Raw genomic sequence first — 23,073 nt, 5'->3', positions numbered from 1 at the left:
TGCTATATTGTTGATGCACTTAATTAACCCCACCTACTATTGATCCTTTGCTTCTCCTTACTGTAAGGAATAAGACACTCGACAAGTAGTTGTAAGGTGCTCGCTACTTGCAGAAACACCCCCATTATGTCCAGTTGGAATAAAAAAAAAAAAACACTATGGAGTTAAAAGAAAGTGTTTGCTGCATTGTCTTCACCAGCCGCAACTCATGGAGTTTCGAGCTTCAGATTTATTAGTATTATTTCTAATCATTCTGGATAGAGAACCTGAAAATTATACAGCCCTAAAGATGGTTACAACTCGTTTTAGGATAGTCGGAACAATCCTACATAAACTGTTATTACTTCATATTGGCGTTGATGAAAAAATTCGAGACACTACTGATCTATAATTGAATAATTTGTATTAATCCTGCATAGAAACTTCGTCATAACATCATGACTGCCATGGCATTTTACTCTGTGAATCATCCTTCTTCCCTAAGGTTTGAGCTAAATTAGTAAAACTTCATTGGCTCTAACTGAGATAAACTGCATGAGGCTAGTCGTCTATAGCAAAAAAATCAAGGATATTATTAAATACTTGAAAAAGTGTGTAAATATCAGGTTTTGTTTCCTATCGTGGAAGGCATAGGCACCCAACTAATTAGGGAAGGATAGTGTAGGTTGATGCATCCAGATGCCCACATGCATATGTCTATTATATGTGGCTGAAAATCAAAGCCAACAAAACAGCACCATCATCAGTAGTAACGAGATCAAATCATCTTTGACATTTCAATTAATGCTGATATATGTAGATAGGGTGGCAGCCATTTTTATGAAATTAGATAAGAGAAATAAAAGCAGGAAAACTACAACTTCATCCATCTGGATGGAGGAAACCTGCACTAGCTAGCGGGAAGGGGCGGTTGGGGTCGGACATACAAACATGGCTTCTCTCATTATTAGGAAATCTGCTACTGCTTATAGATAATTTGATTTTATTCCTCTTGTCTTCAACATGGGTAGATTTGAATGTAAATCAAGAAAGCAATAGATTGTCGATCTCTGAAATGGTTGCTTATGCATGAAACCAGCTACCATACACATTTGGTAGCTTTCAAAGTGAACCTAAGGCTATGCTGTTTCATCGGGCCATGATATATTGCCTCTGCAAACACCCTTTCCAGGGTATGAAACGTTTACATGCTGAGCAGAATGCCACTGAACATGCTTGTTTCAACCCAGTCACATGCATTCCACCAGACAACTAACCAACTCAACCAACGGAAAAGAAAAAAAAAAGTCCTGCTTTAGTGGCTATGGAAATGCCACGATAGCATCCACCCGAAGAGTATTTATGGTCTTGGGAAGGGATGGTAGAAAGCTATTATAAAATATATGTGCTGTGTCAAATTCCAGTGATTCACATGAAATTCTCCTCAATCATCTCATTCATGATTCATCTTATATGATCGAGGAGGGTTCTACGTTTGGCATACACAAACTACTCTCGACTAAGGGCCCAAAACAGGAAGCAACAAAATAAGCGCGAGTTAGCTTCTGCTCCCGACAAAATGTCATAAAGGCCAAAGCTTGGTTTGTTGGCCCTATAAAATAGGCCTGACCAGACAGCCTATAATTGGCACCTTACTTTTCGTTCAGCAGGATTCTCTCTCGAATTAATTGATTCACAAAGATCTAGTGTTTGGCGTATACATATTTTATCACTTCCATTCTATTTCAAAGTTGAATCAAATTACTTTCTATTAGACTACTAAATTTCTAGTAACACTAATGTGTTATCTCGTATGACTGTTTAGGTAAACTTTATTGTTAACTCAATTTTTTTCAAATTTTATTGAATTTTAAAATATTTTTATTAATTTTTTAGAATTTTACGTAGACAGCAAGTTGTCATGTTGGTACAACTAAAATTTTAACAATTAAGCTAGCTTTTCCATCAAGCAAAAACAATTTAAATAAAATTTAAAATGTCGTAACCATTTTTTGAAAAAAAAACCGGAATCGACTTGGATTTTGAAAATAAAAGAACGGAAGTCGCCACCAATCCTTTTTGACGAGGTGTGATCGGGTCACCTCATAAAAGTGGTTGTTTTTAATAAATAGTTTGGTTTATTTAAACAACAATTTTGGTCTCGAGAATCAAGAAAACAGTTCGGGAGTCGGTTACATACGAGGAAGGATTAGCACCCTCGATCGCCCAAAATTGGTACCTAGTTGATTAATTAGTGTCTTAGTGTCGAAAATTAAAAAATTTGAAAGAATTTTAAAATACGATCCTTCTTTATAAAAGCTCAAGTGTTAAAGACCTCTCGTCTCAAAATATAAAATGTCACACCCAGTAAGTTAGGACACAACATCTTAAATTTTCGATAGCGAGCTTGCCTTTTATGAAATCTGTGTATTTTATTAAAAGGGTATTCGATTATTTAGAATAACGAGAGAAGTCGAAACCCAGTAAGTTAGGGTACGTTTTCTAGAATTCTCAAACACCGAATATTGCCTTTATTTCTAAACAAAATTCTTATTTCGAGATGACAAAATATCATACCTGGTAAGTTAGGGCACAACACTTCACATCTTCGAGAATAAGCATTTTTCAAAACTCGTATAATGATTTAAAAGAGTATTCCGTTATTTAGGTTAAATGGGAAAAGTCGAAACCCAGTAAGTTAGGGCACGATTATTTCGGACTACCTAATAACGGATTTTGCTCTTATGAAAGAATTGTTTTATTACATTGAACAAAAAGCAACGCGATTTATAATAAAATGTAAAAGCAAAATATAGCATTGATGTGTATAAGAATATAATAATGGTGCGACGATTGTCAAAACAATAACATGATCAACTGTAAAAGATGAAGTAAGATCAAGGCTAATAATATGCAATTATAAACAAATGATAAACATGGCAAAAATAAAAATAACAATGACAACGAAAACGATAACGATAATAATAATAATAATGTAAATAACAATAGTACGAAACGATAATAACGCATGGTATTTAAATATGATAGTAATAATGTGAATATGAAGTAGTAGGGAGCACATGTATGTAAAACATATAATACCAGATTACAAATATGTATGCAATATTTATTAAAAATAGTAACAATAACAAAGACTAATAATAACGATATATAAACACATAAATGTATATATTAAAAATAATAATATGTGTACGTAGTATTAAAATACATAAAATGCGATATTAACAAACATATATGCACACAAAATATATGTAATATATTAAAAGATTAGACAGAGTATACGTAAAAATATATATGTATATAAAATGTATGTAATGTAAGATATGTGCTTAATAGGAATATAATATATATATATTTAATGAAAGTATATGTGACACACAAATACCTAAAACAATAGTATTAAGCTATTAATAATGCTATATAACATATATATATATACATATATATAATGAAAATACGTACTACTATGTAATGATAATAGAAATACAAAGGTAAAAGTATTAAATTAGAGTAATAATATATATATATATATATAACTACATATGTAAATGTGTATATGTACGTATAAAATGTATACTAATATATCATGATAATAGTGATAGTAATAATATCATGATAATAGTGATAGTAATAATAATGTTAAAAAGATATAATATAATAGTAATATTAAAATAAGATAATTAAAATAATACTATACCTATAGAAAATGTATATACATACATATGCGACAAAATATATATTAATAGTAATAATAATAACCATATAGGTGATAATAATAACGATAATAATATTTAAAATATACATAAAAATAATAAAAGGTATGTATATATAATAATAACAATAGTATAGCAAAAATAATGATAATATGTTAATGAATATGGTAATAATAATAATAATAACAGTTAAAATAATGCTAAAAAAATAAAATAAAAAGTAAAAATAATATAAAAATCAGATTAAATCACAAAGAAGGGACTAAATTCGAAACTAAAACAGGATTTTGGGGCCAATTCGAAAGGAAATATAAAAAAGGGGCACCTATTTGAATACGCATATAATATCCAGGGGCCAAAAGGGGAATTTACCCGAACCCTTAAAACGACGTCGCAGGAGAGAGGATTAAATTACAAAACGTGATGAACTTTGAGGCCAATTTGAAAGAAATAAAAAAAGCTGATTGCGAAACGTGTGAAAAGCGGAAGGACCGCGCGCATAATTAGACCGTCAGATGAAAACGCGCGGATCCTGAGGCGGTTCGGAGCCAGTTCTCGGGTCAGGTTGGTTAAACGGCATCGTTTTGGGGCTTATGGGTGCCGACCAAAACGACGTCGTTTTATAACACCTATATAAGTTAAAAAATCAGCCTTAAAAATCATTTCTACCGTCTGTTAAAAAAAAAAAAGAAAACTAAGCTCTTTCTTTTCTTTGCAGGTCCATATGCCGGCGAGGACTCCGGCCATCGCTCCGCCTCAGGTATAAAATTTTTTATTTTTTATTTTTTGTTTTATATATTTACTTAATGATGCATATTGTTTTGATAAACATAAATGATATGTATTAATAACGTTTCAAAGAAAGAGTAAGAGAAAGGGTAAAATGATGAACAAATAGAAAAACAGTAGATAGACCTTTAGATCACCTTCAAATTCTTTCTTTGCAAGTTCGTATTTTATTTACTAAACCTTTTGATGTGAATCTCTTTTTCTTCGAGAATCATAAAAAAACCCCAGACAATGGTTTTGCTTGGCTTTTATAGCCATTTCATTTCCTTTTTTTAATATCTATCTATTCTTCCATTGTTGCTGCAGACAAATGGTAGTGGAGCAGAGGCGGTGGTGGAGGTGCCATTAGCACTGAGGCAGTGGTTGGGGTCAGAAGACCCTAGGTGCGGCGCACCTAGGGTTTGAAATTCCTGTTGTTTTGCTCTAAAGGTTTGGGCTACATTACTTTGGGCCTATTGGGCTTGGGTTGTAATGGGTTTTGGGTAGGTTTGAGTTGGGTCCCAAAATTGGGCTTGTACATAAAATATTGAAGATCAAAATGATAAATAAATAAACTAAGACCAAAATGAAAAATGGGTAAATGCTAGGAACTAAATTCATAATTATATTATATATAAGATTTGAGAAAGTTAACCTAACGTAATAAATGAAGAAATGTTGGTTTTGGATTTCATTGAAGTTAGTTTGAAACGTACCTTAGCTGGGCTACAATGGCATTAAGCCAGGCTGTGAACACCCAAATATTTTAGTGTGTTAGTATGTACTAACTCTTTCTAGTGGAGCCAAGATCTTTTGGAGCATGGTCCAAAAGCAGAAATTTACAGCAGCTACGAGGGGATTAAGTTTGAATGTAAATAAAAAGTAATGAAAGCTACAAGAACACACACACTAAAATATTAAAGAGAAAAAAAGGATGTGAAGAAATGAGACTATTTGCATTACCACCTTCATAAGAAAAATTTAGACAATGAATTACACTGGCTTGTCTCATAGTGTGTAGTAATGTGACAGCAACTGGAAATGTAGACTTATTTTCCAGTACCCTACCTGTAACACTGCTTAAAGGTCTTACTGCCCATTTCAGTCAAGAAAAAACAAAGGTCAAACTAAATGCCTTAAACCCACGAACAACTCAACAAACATAACACTAACATAACTCGTGAAACTTATATATTGAAAACAAAGTCGCAAGAGAATGGTTTCAAAATAAACATGACAACACTAACAGAACTTCAACCATGCATCAATATTTCTGCTATTGCAAATTTGCAATTACTGGCAGAGCTGCTCAACGGCTGTCACAATCTGGGCAGGCTGAACAACAGTCACTTCCTCCAGGGTTCCAGCATATGGTGTAGGCACATCCTGTGAAGATAAGCACATAATTGGAGCATCCAAGTAGTCGTTGAAATTCTCGGTAATCGCAGCTATCAAGCTAGCACCAATACCACCAGTCCGCATGCACTCCTCCACAATAAGAACACGATGTGTTTTCTTAACTGAGTTCCCAATAGTGTAAAGATCAAATGGTTTCAAAGACCTAATATCAATTACTTCGGGATCATAACCCTTGTTCACCAATGTTTTAGCCGCCTGCATTACATGATACCTCATCCTTGAATAGGTTAGAATGGTGACATGTTCTCCAGGCCTTACCATCTCAGCTTCCTCAAGATTACAGATATAATCCTCGTCTGGGATTCTCTCCTTGAGGTTGTAAAGCAAAACATGCTCAAAAAAGATAACAGGGTTCTCACTTCTGATTGCAGCCTTCATTAAGCCCTTGGCATTGTATGGGGTGGAGCATGCAACCATTTGGATTCCAGGGATTGACTGAAAGTATGACTCAAGACGTTGAGAATGCTCAGCCCCTAGTTGACGTCCAACACCACCAGGCCCACGAATGACTATTGGTATGGTAAACTGGCCACCGGATGTATAATGAAGCATACCACAGTTGTTGGAGATCTGATTAAAAGCAAGGAGGAGAAATCCCATGTTCATGCCCTCAACAACTGGTCTCAAACCAGTCATAGCAGCCCCAATTCCCATGCCAGTGAAGGAGTTCTCAGCAATTGGGGTGTCAAGAACCCTAAGGTCCCCAAATTTTTTTGCCAGTCCTTTGGTCACTTTGTATGAACCTCCATAGTGACCCACATCTTCGCCCATGACACATACACGGGGATCCCTCTCCATTTCTTCTTCCAAACCCTCTTGCAGAGCTTCAAAAAGTAAAAGCTCATGCCTGGAATACAATATATATCTCATTAGATATATCCCTGATAATAGATACTGAAATGGTATCAACATTTGTCCATAAAAAAAAAAAGCAAAACAAAAGACATGATTATAATAACAAGTATGAATGCAAAAATTTGACAATGCAACATAACTCCATAGCAACACACAGAAACAAAGACTACATATATAAATACAGACTTATACGCATGCACACATAGATGCACACATAGGTCTCCAGCAACGGCATTTCTATTCAACATTTGACACACATGTCCATGACATCTAGTTGACAGACTGGGATGACTCAATCATTGCACTAATGCCATGCTTGGTAGGAGTATTATTTTCTCAATATGTTTTAGTACATGAGTTAGCAATAAACTAACTTCACTTGCTAATTTTTAGCCACTCACAACTTGTTTTTAGCAGAAGGAACGAAATTATTTTACTTATTTTGAAGAGGTCTTACTTTTTTACAAGAGTTTTCCTCATATTTCTATTTTTAGTTTAACTTTTTACTAATTATTATTTATGTTATGGCAAACAATTTTAATACTTATGTAATAATTAAGATTTTCTTTGTGTTAGTACACTAGATAACCAAACAAGGCATAACAGTTGCATGATTGCAACGGAAAAGAACAATGCTTGACATTTGTGGAAAAGCCCAGTGATTTTAGAAAGATGTGAATGGAGTCAAATGCCTGGACCTCACAACATAATAGGAGGTTAAAAACTTTGTTCGACACGCAGCAGAAGCATAGTGCAAGCTAAAAACTATGGCATCGAAGATAATTCTCTTATATTTAGAAAAGGCATACATAAGAAAATCAAAATTGTGATTAAACAAAACAAAAGCAATATTCACTTATTCAGTCAAAGGCCAGCAATGGATAAATCCGAATAGAAAACCAAAATCCATTAACATTCCAAAATAAGACAAGAAAAGAACGAAAAAGGAAAGAATTCAACGCTATCTTACAGGAATGTTATTAGGTGGCAAAGTTGAAGGCATTTTCCAATTAATGCAAATTATATAGTACTAACATCGACATCTTTCATATTTCCACGAGATATAGAAGACTTAAATACTTGCTTTCACTTTCATAAAACTCGTGTTTAACAAATATTAAGCAATTAACTACTATGTAACACTAATTCGAAAGTTAAATCCAAATCGGAAATAGAATCATACCCTGGTTTCGAGGATGAAGAAGCAGCGGCGTTATCAGATTTGGTCTAAATAAAATTAAGAATACAATCAGTAACACAAAATTTAAAAAATAAAAATAAAGTTCAAAATCCAAAACATGAAAGAGAGTCATTACTGCGACTGCATTGGAAATCAATTGTTGAGCCCTTCGGCCCTTAGGGTTCAGATTTACTCTTCCATCGGATCTGACCACTGCAAAGCTCGCTCCTTTCCTCACTGCACAAAATCAAATTGAAAAAAGAAAAAAACTTTCAAAAATGGAAAGAAATGAAAATAAAAAAAAAACGAAGAAAATCCTAAGAGCAGCGAACCGGAGAAGGATCTACAAGGAGAGAAAACGAATTTCTTGGAATCGAAAGAATTGGACGGTGAGGATGACAAAGCTGCGGCAGCTCCAACTCCTTGGAAGATCGCAGCCATTGGATTTGCACCCGCAAAAAATACAAACGAAATTTTATTTCAAAGAAATGTGAAGGCAAATGTATTATTAAGAGGAGGAGTGAAATTTATACGTGAAAAATGAAAAGAAAATGGGCGGAGAATTTGAGGCTCTTTTTATTTTATTTGGTTTATTTCTCGTTTACGTTGGCGATTTGTTTGAAGTACCCCAAAAGCGAAAGAAAATAGAGCGAGCAACTGGCTAACTGCATGTTGAACGCCATCGTTTTGTTTCAGTGATTGAATTTATGACACGTGCAGTGAATTGAAAGGTAGGGAGGTTTGATTGGATGATAATGTGGGTGTAAGATAAGATGATGACCATGGTTGTACATGATCATGCTATATTGGTGACCTACCGAGTTGCTCGTTAATATGGTTGGGAATCGTAGAGACAATAATCTGCTACTTCTCAGCTTACGATTTCTATGACAAGGACTCAAGCTTGATTAACCACATCAAATCACATCAATCTTTTATAGTAAAAAAATTGTATTTGAGAAAATCTTTTTATAAATCTCATTGATTGATTGATGATAAAATAGTTTTAAGTTTATAAATGGGGTTAAAAGATTATAACGTATCTTATTTATATATATATTTTAAATGTCAATTTATAAGTTTTGTGAAACTCCGCTTGTGAAAATAAAAATATTCTTTATTTGTGTATTAAATAATTATTTAATTAGTAAATAGATTATTATATGAGTAATATTAGGTTAATTTTGGTTTTTATTAAAATAAATTAAAAAATTTATTTATCAAAATAGGTTGTTAGCCCAATTATATACGAAAATGGGGTATTTTTTTCATTCGCGCCTATCTGACAGGCGCAAATGATTATTTTATATTATTATTTTTTTGTTTTTTTAAATAAAATATTATTTTTTATTTTTATTAAAATATTTAAATATATATACGGGTAAAAATACAGTTTAACGGGTCAAAATACGGGTAAAAAAGAATCGTGCCTGTCGGATAGGCGCGATTAATCGCGCCTGGTAGGTAGGCGCAAATGGGCAGCCCGAACAGTCCCTCCCTGCAGCCTCTACATGCATGCATGCATGCCCCTCCCCCAAGCTCCACAGACCAACAGCTGTCTGCCCATGCTGCTGTTTAGTCCCTTCAATGGGAAGAAAAAGTTGCAAATGGGGGACCTTATAAGTATGGTCTCCCAAACCCCATCCACACCGAAAGAGAGAAAAAAAAAAAGAGAGAAAGGAAAAGAAAAAAAGAAGAAGAAGAAGAAGAAAGAAAGAAAAAATGTAATGTATTTTTAGTAAATAATTTTATTTATAATTTAAAGAGTTTAATTAAGATATTCGATCTTTTATGTTATTAATTATTAATTATAAAATATTTATATTTAGTGTTTATAGTTTTGGATTAATATTTTGTATGAATGTATTTTTTTGTTTTTATAATTATTTTAAAATTAATTTGTTAATGTATTTTTTTGTTTTTATAATTATTTTAAAATTAATTTGTTAGTAATTTAGGATTATGTTAAAAAATTTGTGTTTGTAATTATTTTAAAATTAATTTATTAGTAAATTAGGATTAAGTTATAAATTGTTGTGTTTAGTTTAGTATTTGGTGATTAAACATATAAGTTTATAAAAAAATAAAATCATTTCATCTTGAAAATGAATTTAGACAAATGATGTTTAAGGTCATTTAAAATTTTAATTCATTATTAAGTATTGGTATGTTATTATTTGATTTTAGGCCAAACAATGAAAATTCATATTTAGCCTAATCAATGTGGATGCTTACTTACTCTATCTTGCAAATATTATTTAAAAATACTCTGTTAAGATATCATATAAAATGTAACTAAGTCGAAAAGCGTAAATCTAAACTAGGCTCAAAGTAAATCAATCTATTTGATCCATAAACATCTTTAAAATTGAAATCTTTAATTTTATCTTTATGTACATATTTGATACAAAATATATTCAAGATTTTATATATTTAAAAAATCATGTTTTCATATAATATTTGAATATGTATTAGATTACATATTAAATCAAAATTTATAGATTAAATTATACATTTTAAGATTTATCTCAAATCTCGCTACAAAATCTAGAATATTGATATTGTATTCACCAATTATAGGAACATAACAAATACTTCATTTATATGCCGTCTAATTAAAAACCTCTAAATTTATAAAATTATCATTTGATTTAAGGATTTGAGAATTACTGGTATTAGAAAAAGTTATAAAATCTTAATTCAAATCACTATTATATATAATTAATTTTCATGTGTTTGATTTTTCAATACAATATTTGAAAAAGTTATAAAGTATTTGTTATGCAGTGTAATTTTATTTTATTTTTCATTTATTTGACAATTTTATTGATTTATTAAAATATTGATTAAATTTGTTGTTATTTTTATAGGTTGTTTGTTTGAAAGAAACTAATCGATATGTTTCTATTTCTATTTTTATTGTTTAATTAGTATGTTTTTATGTTTATATAGTTTATATTAATTTTAATTATATTATTATTGTAATCTAACATAATTTTTTTATTGTAGGTAAATTATGGGAAATTATTAAATATTTTTCGTGTTTTGTTTCTGAAATTTAAAATAATTTATTATATTTTTGAAACAAATTAAATGAATTCATTGTTTTAATTACGATTTGCAAAGAAATGGGTTCTTTGATTAATACTAATAATAATCACATATCAAGTACTATTAATGAGATAGTAATAAATTTTTATTTGATACTTATGTTATTTGCGGAATTAAATTATATTGTATTAACTATTTTGCTAATTTAATAATGTCGGGGCGATCTGCGTATTGAGGGCCGTGTTAATAGTATAGGGTTTCTTCCAGATGAACGCCTAATACCATACTTGGAATTAGCCGGGTTCGGATCAGCGGCATTGATCCGGACTTTTGATCTACGATACGACTTGATTTCCGCTTTAGTCAAGCGATGGCGTCTAGAGACCCACACGTTTCATTTGCCATGCGGGGAGTGTACCATCACTCTAGAGGATGTTGCACTACAGCTCGGGTTTCCCATCGATGGGAATGTGGTCACGGGCATAAGTTTGATCTCTAGGCCGGCTACCCTTTACTATGAATTACTTGGTCACTCGCCAAGTGAAGGGAAATTTACCGGTTTGAGGTTTTCATGGCTAAAGGCAAATTTTGAGCATTTGTCGAGTACTGCCAATGAAAGGGAGGTGATGCAGGCCGCTCGATCTTATATTATGCACCTTATAGGGGGTGTACTCATGCCGGATGCAAACGACAGTATGGTTCACTTGATGTACTTACCCCTATTATCCAATTTGCATAACACCCGTTCATACAATTGGGGATCTGCAGTGTTAGCCATGCTGTATCGCGAACTTTGTCAGATGACAGATCCTTCTACGATGGACATAGGCGGATGCCTCATACTGCTACAGTCGTGGGCACTTTACCGGATGCCATTCTTGGCATCCATTAGTCATCAATCATATATATTTTCACTCGTTAATAGGTGATGAATTTTTACTCGTTATAAGAATTAGTTGACTTTTTTTTCAAATTATATTGTTCTAACGATTTCTTTTCCTTAGATGGAGCACTAATCTGGGTATCGGAAGGTCATACACGGTTCCGATATACCGTCTGATGATTGAGAATCATGCTGGAGAAGGGGTAAGTTTTTCCAATATAAACTTAATTTTATTATTTTATCTCACTCAACCCGTATTAATATAAAAATGTTATTAACTGTGCAGTTCGTTTGGATGCCGTACTCCGTTCCAGAAATTATGGCGGTTATTCCCTCATCTGCCTACGTCCACTCAAACCTATGGTGCATTAGCGCACCTGTTATCAATTTTCATATAGTGGAGTGGTATCATGGTGATCGAGTACTCCGACAATTCGGTTGTATACAGTATATCCCGACACTGCCAGTACAATTGGGGGATATCCATGGGATGAGCAAGAGGGGGGCGTATGGAAATAATTGGGGAGAAGTGCATGAAGAATATATTACGATGTGGAACAGCTGATTAGGAAAGGTACTTCAGATGGATTGTGCTTTGGATCTATAGCCCTCGTTAGAGTACATACAGTGGTACTGTGAGATAGGGAAACCTTTTTTATTTGGTGGGCGGTCGATGGTAGTCCCTCCGCATATGACACGAATTGGGCAACCATTTTCAAATTCGCATCACGCACCAGAGCCAGAGCCGGAACTATACTCTGGAGATAGTTCTTATCATCCAGATTTAGAGGGCAATGACTATTTCCCAGGCTCGTCAGGCCACGAATATCATTCAGAGTTTGATATCTTCAGTCCACTACCACATCAGCATTCCAGTCATCCTGACTCATATCCACCTCAGTGCTCCGCTCCTTCCGGCCCGTATCCACCACCGTACTTCACTCCTCCCGGCCCGTATTAATCGCAGTACTCCACTCCTCCCAACTCAAGTTCATCGATGGCACTTGAGACATATGATTTTTCATCTATGTTTCGCACACCCCCACATACGGATGAAGAGAATGTTAATCGTCATAATCGCCCACAACGTGAACGTCGAGCTCCACAAAAATATACCCCTAGAACGACACCATCAAACCATCAATTTTAGGGGGTTTTGTAATATAAATAACATAATATTTATTTATGTAATGAATATTTTGGCATTTTAATTAACAATTTAATTTTTTTTGCAATTTAAATAGTTAACTTTGTATTTATGTAATGACTTTTTTGCCATTTTATTTATCAATTTTATGGTTTTTTATTTATTATTTAAATAAATAAACTTTATACTAACTATGTAAGTCAAATTAGATTAACTGCAACAAATTGTTGACAAATTTGTGATTCAATCCTTTTAACATGTCATGAAACTACATCTCAATTTCTACCCGATTGCGACGATTGTCCAACATGGTAGTTTCGGAGCGGACATTTACTTCCATTATGACCGGCTAATCTGCATACGCCACACAGCTTTCCGTCGGATTTCTCCCTAATGTCTATTTCGTTATAGATTCTGGATGATTGTGGATGACCTTTCGGGTTCCTACGTAACCCTTTATCTAGAACAAGCTCGAAGGTCGTCGGAGGTACCTCCCAAGTAGATAGGTCAGGAAGCATGGGGAACTCGTTCTCCCATACACGTAACGTGCGTCCAAGGGTGTACACTTCATTGATAAAATGTTCTACATTGAGTGAGACTTTAGCACAAGCTGCCACAACATGTGCACATGGATAATGAAGTGTTTGAAACCTCTTGCAATCGCATCGTCTATTTCGAAGATCAACTCCGTAGGATCTAGGTGGTATACCGGGTCGACAACCGATAGTCTCAGTAACTCGAAACGTTTCATTACATCGTAAATATACTTCTACAGTCATTGACCTCGCCATCCGACGGTTTGCAGCAATTGCATCCCTGACATCTTCTACAAACACGTGTCCTGCCTCCATTTGGTTAACTTGTTGTTGACCCATTCTTGGCATTAAGGTAGCCAACCTGTAGAATGTAGCTGAGAAGACAGATGAAATTGGAAGATGTCGTGTTTTTAACAACACAGCATTGATCCCCTCTACCAAGTTTGTGGTCATTTGATCATAACGAAAGCCCTCGTTAAAACTTTGAGTCTATTGCCACGGCTCTATAGTACCCAACCACTGTCGGAAAGATGCGTTTGTTTGACCCTCCATGTCACTCTCAAGTCGAGTTATTCTTTGGCAAAAAATGTGTGGCTCTAACTCGTGCGCTGTATATGTATTAAGAAAAGATAAGTTACAACACTGCCCTAAAACATTAAAACTTATATTGAAAAGATAAAGTAATCCTTTACCCATTCTCACAACTTGTCTCTTCCAGTCTGCATTCTTATAATCTTGCTGGAAATTAGCCGCGATGTGCCGGATGCAGTAAACGGATCTCCATGGCACACCAGAACTCCTAATGGCGGCAATTAATCCTTTCCCTATATCAGAGATGATGCAAATATTATCGTTGCTAATAACATACCTCTGCAGGTTGGTGAGGAAGAATTCCCACGATTCCATGTTCTCCTTATCGACGATGGCAAATGCTATCGGAAGCACGTTCCTGTTATTGTCTTGAGCAATCGCAAGAAGTAGGATCTGTGTATATTTTCCATATAGTCAGGTCTCATCTACTTGCACAAATGGCTTGCAGTAGGGAAATACGCGCACACATGGATCAAACATCCAGAACATTCGATGAAAAATTCTTTTTCCCGATTGTAGTTGGTCTCCGGCCCGTAATAAGGTCGTGTCTGCAACTCAATGATAGTCCCTGGCACGTACTCCCTCATAGCGGCTATCCATCCCTGTAACTCATTGTACGATGTATCGAAATCTCCATACAATTGTTCCATTGCCATTTGTTTAGCTATCCATGCCTTTTGGTATGATACTCGATATTGGAATCGTGCCTGCATTTCGGCAATCAGTACTGAAACTTTAATGGTAGGCATGTCTTTCACCATTGGCATGATGCACGTACAAATAGTTTTGGAATCAAGTTTTCTATGATCTTCTGTCATACGTGTTGAAGTGCATGTGTGAGGCCCAACAAATTTTCGTATCTCCCACATCTGCGACTTCTGGATAAATGCAGCTCGTATCCGCCAATTGCATCCTTCCGCCGACCTCCAACACTCTTCAATGTATAATGTCGGTTTAGACGTTACAACTTTATAGTCTACTGATATATTCATGCTATACCGCTTAATGGCAAAAACACATTCTTCCTTACTTTCGAATCTTTGGCCCACGAACAACTCCTCAGGATCAGAATATACAGCTATCCGGTGAGCAGGTAGTATTTCAGGGTACTCTGGAAACTCAGCTGCGTGCGCCGCATCGGGGTCTATCCAAGACATGTGTATCCCAAGATTATTGTGTATCGCAATACGACGAATCTGGTTCCCGCTGAAGACGCGTTAACGTTTCTATCATCATTCACGCCTTCGTTGTCAATATCATCCGGGACCTCGTCTACGTCGGGATCACTCTCACTATCGACTTCGTGATTAGAAGGATCACTACTATGGCATATATCATCACCAACCACATCAGTCTCGGGTGCAGCATTAAGATCAATGTCGATCCCGTGTATAGTTGATTGGCTATCAACGTACGATATCGGAACCACCATACACGGCTCTTGAGCTCTATCTTCTTCACCTAATGAAGTGGGATCTTCAGTTGCCTCTGTACCAGCTAACTCAGCAAATAACTGAATCGGTGCATTTTGGTTGCTTTGAGTCCCACAATAAAGAGCGACCATTGTCTCCACGTCTTCATAGTCTACGACTTCCATTTCGGTGAATTCGAAACTGGAAACTTGTAAAAAAGTTTCGACATCCTTCTCCCACAATGTTTATAAATTTTTTCACTAATTTTTTTCTTCATATCATCAAACGATATATTTTTACTAAATCTCATTGCTACTTGTTTGCGACATTCAAATATACATCCCACGGTTGTTGTCAAAATTTCTCCATCGAAAAAAACACATACGAAAAATTGATTCTCCATCTTCAATACTAGATCTGTTAAAAAATTTTCAAAATTTTCAAAACAGTTTCGAATAGAAAAAAAAATACATAAAATTTTTAATGCAAATATTTTCATTCATAAGCTAACAAAATTAATAACCTAACAAAATAACTTTCAAATAATAAAATTACTAACAAAACTTTACATTCTATTTACAAAAAAAAAATACTAAAATACCTTATCCTCCTCCTTGTTTTCTTCTTCTTTCTTTTTTTTCTTCTCCCTATCTTCTTCTTTCCGTTCAACTTGCTATGCTAAATTTTGTTAATGTGTTCATTTGATTTTCGGGAGTATATATAGGGGAAAAGTTAAGCACGTGTGGGCCCCACCACAACTATTTGCGCCTCTGAGGTAGGCACATTCATTTGCGCCTCTGAGGTAGGCACATTCATTTGCGCCTCTGAGAAAGGCTTGATTAGTCGCGCCTCTCAAGTAGGCGCAACTCTGATTCAGATTTATACTGGTCATACTAACCGAAAATAAAAAATAATATTTTATTTAAAAAAACAAAAAAAAATTAATATAAAATAATCATTTGCGCCTGTCAGATAGGTGCGAATGAAAAAAACTCCCCATTTTCGTATATAATTGGGCTGTCAACCTATTTTGATAAATAATTTTTTTAATTTATTTTAGTGAAAAACCCGTCAATTTTTTATTTCTACATATTGTCCACAAAACAACCTGCCAATAAGTTAAACCGTTATTGTTTACGTCAAAATTAAAATTTTAAAATTTTAAAAGTATAATGACTAATAATGGTCAAATTGGGAAATATAAAGTAAATCTATAACTTTACGCAAAATATAAGCCTAATTGTAAATTTTAACCAAATTGTTTTACCTATTATTGTAAAAAGTTCATGTTTGGGTTAGGAATGAAATTTCAAAGTTAAAAAGTATAATAATTAAAATTAATCAAATTGAAAAGTACATGACTAAAATTTATCATATTAAACATATTGACTAAATTTATGATCTAGTGTTCAAGCGGTCAATTTAGTTAACACCTTAACCGAATTACCATTAATCAATTAATAAAAAATTTGAAACCTTTAACCAAACCTATTTTTTTCTGAAACCTATTAATCAATAGAATTAATTTTAGTTAAATGAATAGTTAACCGAATTAACTAAAATTTGTTCATGTTTTTAAACAATTTTAAAACATAAAAATAATCTATGACAATAAAATTTTCTTTACTTTTAATTCTATGAAATTTAAAAGAAATAGAAAAATAACAAAATAACAACACTAAATAAAAAACATTATTCTTTTTTACTTTTGTTGACTTTTTAAATTTATTTTAAGGTTTTTCCAAATGTTTTTATTTTCTATAATTTTTAAGCCCATTACAATAATACTTATGAATCCATTAAAATCTATATTTTGGGCTTATATAATGTATTGGATCTATCTATAAAATGTTGGACTTATATGTAATATAGTGGGTCTATAATATATTATTAATAATTTTAGTTAATTACTTGATTTTGAATTAAATTAATTAGTAATAATAAATTTTAAAACCTTTAATTGGCTCAATAAAAAAAATTTGATGACCGACCGATTAATCAAATTATCTTACTTTATTTAGTTAAAACTGAAAATACACACCCCTAATCTACATTGAATATAGGGAATAATAGCAAAATTTTGCCCAAGTTTCTCATTGCTTTTCAAAAGTGATTTGGATGTATAACCAATGCTAAACTGACACCTTTTGAAGTTAAAAGTGTGTTTGAGATAAAAGAAAAACATTTTTTTAACTTTTGCATTTGAGAAAACCACTTTTAAAATCAAATAACATTTTTAACACTTATTTATATTTCAATGTTTTTATATAATATTTATATAATTTATATTATTACTTTTCTATTGGAATTTATTTTAAATATATAACTTTATATATTTAATATTTTAATGGTTATATTTTTAAAATAATAATTTATATATTCAAATTAAATTTTAAAATATTAAAATTAGTTACTTAAAAATATTTAAAATTATATTTTTAATAGAATTACAATAAATATTTTTAAATTTTCACTAAAGTATTATCATATTAATTATTAATAAATTTAAAATTATTTAAATACATATTTTTACTTCATAAAAATATCAAAATAAATATTTTATTTCTGAAAATACTATTCATAACCATTTTTTTACTGCATGAAACCAATGAGAAACTAATTTAAGATAGCAATCGGAGGTTACGTGTCAACGCTATATATAGTAGACATGGAAACATCAAGCAATCCAAAAGGCAGCTGTGAAACACACGAAGTGACCAACCACCAAGTAAAATCAAAGTTCTTAACAGGAAAATGGAAGTCTTCTATCTCTTATGCTCCATCCTATCCACATTTTTCACTTCCCTCACACTCTCTCTCCTCCTTCCCTTCCGCTTCCTCCTCACGCGCCACCGTGTTCCTCTCTCCACCTCCCAATTTGAACCCGTTTCACTCTACGAAGGTACAGTATGGCACGAGCGTCGCCGTCCCGTCCGCCACTCTTTCCGTTACTCCGTCCGCTATGCTCTCTTCGACCTCGATCACGCTCCCAACATGCCACCTTACCACCTCTCCGCCGACGAGGCTCGTAGGATTACCAAAACTGATGGCCCAGTGTAAGCTCCTGAATTTTCTTACCCTCTCTTTTTGTCAACTCTTTTTTTCTTTTAAAATCTCAATTGTTTTAGTGTTTTGATGAAATTATTGCGACAGTTTTCTACTAACAATTCCTCCAAGCGTGGGGTATGAACAAAATCCGTTGAGTTTATATTACTGCTATGATTCGGAGGGAACCGATAAGCTTCTGAAAAAATGCATTGCTGAGGTTTGTATTTTCTATGTTGAATTTCCCCCAAATGGGAGGAGAATTTTAGGAAACATAAATACGAGCTAGTATAATTTTGCTTTAAAAATTACTTCCAGTTACGTTATAGAAAGTTTTGAGTATGAAAAGTGCCATTTTTGTACGAAAAGTTTTGAGTACTTCGGTTGCTGACATCCTTGTTGATTTAACGTGTTAGGTGACTAATACACCCTGGGGCGAAAGAGTATCTTTTGTTTTCGACCCGAATTCTGATTTAGTGGCAAAACCATTGCATGTCAGCCCTTTCATGGTAGGTTCTAGTTTCATCCATTTCATGATTTTGCAGTGTGCGTGTGTCTCTCTCTATATAATTTCACATACCATTCAGAACTCGGAAGTTTGCTCAATTTGTTGGGGCTGGGAATTTATTTAGCGAAACGCAAATAAGGTGTCAACTCAAAAACTGTGTTGTTGGCACTCCACACAAACCGAGTTTGCCCTGTGAAAGTAAATTCGAGTATGAAAGACGGAAAGAGAACATTTAAGCAAGCCTAAAAATAAAATTAAGCATGGTTGCGTTCAGGTGTGCTTATGCATTTGTTTGTACTGGGAATCCTACTGTGACTGACAATAGGGAGATCCATTAAAGTAAGGTTTTGGAAGGTTCTCATCTCATAATGACTTCAGTTGTTTCCGTTGTTGGATTTATAAACAAGTGATGCCAAATTCCTCTATAAATTTTATGCCAATTAAAATATATGAAAATAGCGATTTATTGGTGTAGATGATTTAATTTTCCAGATCGATTCTATAGTGTAATATTTGGGGATTCCTTGTTTCATCCTTTGTTTTATCAAGAATTGTGTTTTCTCCAACCATGTAAGCATCTTTGGAAAAAAATGTGCAGGATATGCTTGGGAGTTGGAGCCTTAGAGCAAATGCTCCTGGTCAAAATTTACTAGTTACAATTTCCGTACAACACCCTGAGCTTGGTGATTATTTTCTGGCCACCTTGAAAGGAAAAAGAGTCTCCCTGGAATCAGTGCATGATCATGCACTATATTTCTGGTTGATGCCTCATAAAGTTGCCCTGTGGATATATTGGCATGTAAGTGGAACTCAACAATGCTCAACTCTAGTGCGGGTCGGGCTCTTGACCTTAATATGAACTCAACTTGGTTAATTTGCTTCAGCCTTCGGGTGATAATGTCAGTAGAAATACAGTTGTTTTTCTGTACTTTTATTTTCCTTTGTTTCTCTAAAACAATTTTATGAATTGGGCAGGCTAGTCGGGTTCCTTATTCTTACATATTCATTTTACTTTAAAATAAAACATCATTGAATATGTAATTATCATGTGAGATTGCCTGCTTTTGATCAGTAACCTTGGTTCAATATGTTGCTAGCAATTGTTGCCATCTTTCAATCAGTAACCTTGGTGTTAGCTGCTTTTTTCAAGTTTGAAAGAGGACCATACTCATTAGTCACAAGCTTATTCAATTGTTTATTTGAACTATAACTGATGATGTTTCTTGATCATCTAAGCTATTAATGTGTAAATACATGCACTTACTGCAAGCCCTATCACCTATGTTACAACTTTTCTGCACTTCTAGACTCTGCCTTATTATCTGAGTGCTGAGTTGATATAATCAGCATTAGTAAATAGCATCTTGAGTGCAAACTACTATGCTTTTGGATGCCTTCAACAGAAGGTTCACTTTGAATGTTTATCACCGGTTGCTTAGAAATTTAAGATCGGTTTATTACTTTTGCAGCTGGACTCTGTTTTATTTGGATATGCCCCAGAGGTTGAGTGGCCATTGGTTTTACAGTTCCCATTAGGAACGTACATCCTATCAAGTCATTCAACCTGCTGGAGGTTGGATTGAAATGCATTTGCTAGATGCATTACAATTTAATCAGTGTGCGCATTCTCGATCACATTGTTTCTTTTTTTCAGGCTCTGAAACTATGGTGGAAAAATGTGTCATTCATACAACATCCAAGGTACACTAACCCATCATACAGGGAGGAAGCTTTGAATCGCGATAGGAAACTGCAATGCTGTCCGGGATTGAGACAGAACAAAGATGAACAGATGCAGGTCGGAGGAAGTGATTCAGCAACTGAGGCTGAGAGATATCATGGGGAACGATTTTTTGTATGGAAAGATGCTAAATGGCCATGGTGTTGAACGCTAAGGGTGAGCTTTTTTCTCATCATTATGAGCCCATTATGCATTGTTACAAACAAATGTCGAGCTTGCATGCCAAACAAAAGAACTAATGATTCTATTCAAGACTGGTGTTGGATATCGATATGGTAATTAATTGTCATGAACTAGGGCAACTTATAAGCAGAAAAATTTAGCTATTGAAGAGCTTAAATGGCTAAATATAATGACTGTCAAGTTTACTGCTTGAATTTTATGTTAAAAATATTTGTTTTACTTCATAGACCATTGTCTATCCAACGTGCATATCATAGACTTTAACAGTGACTTAATATTACAGGTTCTTCAAGTTGATTACTATTCTGAAATGCATCCTATTTTGTCAATTTGAGTTCAGTCAGTATTCTGATTATAAGTTGTAACTTAAAAAAAAAAAAAAAAAATCAATATGAACCAAATACTACCATTAATATAATAAATAAATTTCTTTAGGTATAAGAACAACACATCCTGGCTGTGGCAGTATCACCCTTGGCTTCGACATCTTGAAGAGTTGCGAACTTTAGTGATCGAGGTGGTGTCTTCAGCTGTGTGTAATCAAGCAATGCAAGACACAAACAAGTGGACAAAGGCATCTGCAAATGTGGGGGGTTAAACTGCAGTACCAGTCATGTATCCTAATTTATTTTATTTTTCAGCTTAGTACGACTTGGTTAATTTGGTCCTCTTGAATTTTTATTTTATTTTATTTTAGCGTAGGATGAATCTTTTAGATCTAATGTTCTCTTTAGACTGCTGCTATTGTTATCAAATCAAATCATTTCGCTATTGAGTTAATATTATGAGTGAATTTGATTTTTAAAAAAATATTAATATATTTGTATTTTCATTGCATTTCTATTTCAACTTTAATTTTTCAAAAAAGTATAATTTAAATATTAAATTTTGTTCTGGTTAAAGCTGTTTCATTCAAATATCGTTTCCCACAAATTTCATGCAATAAAGATTTTCCTAACTTTATGACAGAGTTTTTGTTTTTAAAATAACGTTTCTGAGTTGTAGCATTTTCCATGCAATCTTGCATTTCTTTTCCTTTTTTATATTATGATGAATTCAAATATTCTAAGTTTGGGAGTTTATCCTCAGCTATTTTATTTAATTTGACATATCAGTTAAAATGTGACACCATATCGTTGTCTTGTTACATTTATATGTCCACCTATATATGTAATATTGACTCGTTTATTGTCTAGTTGTAATAATATAAGGTCCAAACTCATAATTTTTCTCGTTTTTATTTTCTTTAATCAAAATGGCATAAAGAAAATAAGAAAGCCTTCGTATCAGAGCCTAACCCATTTTATTTGATGTTATAAATATGATCGCATGTTTATTTTAATTTTTTTTCATGCCACATTTTGAAGATTTAGATTCAGATTCGGATGTCATTATATTTATCAATAGTAAAATATTAAATTCCAACAAAATCACTAATTTAACTTGGGTGAGGGTTGGGCTTAATTTTTAATCTCAACCTAATTTAACTTGGTTACAGATTTTTTTCTTTGAACAATAAAATGAGCCATGTAATTAGGCTCGGGTCTTATTTAAAAAAAAAAAATTGGATCTTGAGCGGATGTAATTCGGGTCTATTAATACTTTTATATTCTAATAATAAAATAACTTATGAAGTAAAAATCACTCCCATATCTGTCTCCAAGTTATTTTTAACTTGTATTTTCAATGAAAGTGATAATAGCAAAAAGCATATGGTAGTCATTGTTGGGTTCATTGTATTCCACGCATTGTATGTCAAAAAAAGAGAAAATTTCACCCAGTAGCGATGTTATCATTTGATTTTTTTTTTTTTTTGGAAAAAAAAAATTGTTTTTTCCCCTCATTTTGAATATAAACTAACAACGATCTCATGGACCCATAAATAGGAAGGAAACAAATATATTCAGATTTTAAAAATAAATTGAACATCACCCTTTTTGAAGCAAAATAATTAATTAAATACTTCAATACGAAATAGTAAATACCTAAACGATCCTAAAGAGCAAGAGAGCAAAGGTAGGATGCTCCTCTTTGTCTTCCC

At 33.4% G+C, this 23,073-nt stretch overlaps 2 protein-coding genes across 4 annotated transcripts; one reads left to right on the top strand and one right to left on the bottom strand.

Annotated features, from left to right (window-relative positions):
* Nucleotides 1-5,418: 5,418 nt before the first annotated feature.
* LOC108453731 (pyruvate dehydrogenase E1 component subunit beta-3, chloroplastic) lies at nt 5,419-8,581 on the bottom strand. Its single transcript, XM_017752006.2, has 4 exons — nt 8,268-8,581; nt 8,072-8,172; nt 7,939-7,982; nt 5,419-6,747 (listed from the first exon to the last, which is right to left on the bottom strand). The coding sequence occupies exons 1-4, from the start codon at nt 8,374-8,376 to the stop codon at nt 5,775-5,777; spliced, it is 1,227 nt and encodes a 408-aa protein (XP_017607495.1). The 5' UTR covers nt 8,377-8,581; the 3' UTR covers nt 5,419-5,774.
* Nucleotides 8,582-18,210: 9,629 nt separating this feature from the next.
* LOC108450395 (uncharacterized) lies at nt 18,211-21,869 on the top strand. Of its 3 annotated transcripts, none has more exons than XM_017747996.2 (6): nt 18,211-18,611; nt 18,709-18,820; nt 19,017-19,109; nt 19,707-19,907; nt 20,763-21,005; nt 21,468-21,869. In XM_017747996.2, exons 1-5 carry the CDS (start codon nt 18,310-18,312, stop codon nt 20,994-20,996), a joined length of 942 nt encoding a protein of 313 aa, XP_017603485.2. In that variant the 5' UTR covers nt 18,211-18,309; the 3' UTR covers nt 20,997-21,005; nt 21,468-21,869. The 3 variants fall into 3 exon arrangements, with proteins under 3 accessions (XP_017603485.2, XP_052883498.1, XP_052883499.1); XM_053027538.1 differs by having other exon boundaries at nt 19,707-19,943; XM_053027539.1 differs by lacking the exon at nt 19,017-19,109 and having other exon boundaries at nt 19,707-19,943.
* The last annotated feature ends 1,204 nt before the right edge of the window (nt 21,870-23,073 follow it).

Source organism: Gossypium arboreum, chromosome 5 (assembly GCF_025698485.1).
Source record: "Gossypium arboreum isolate Shixiya-1 chromosome 5, ASM2569848v2, whole genome shotgun sequence".
NCBI lineage: Eukaryota > Viridiplantae > Streptophyta > Magnoliopsida > Malvales > Malvaceae > Gossypium > Gossypium arboreum.
This window is presented reverse-complemented; position numbering and strand designations above follow the sequence as displayed.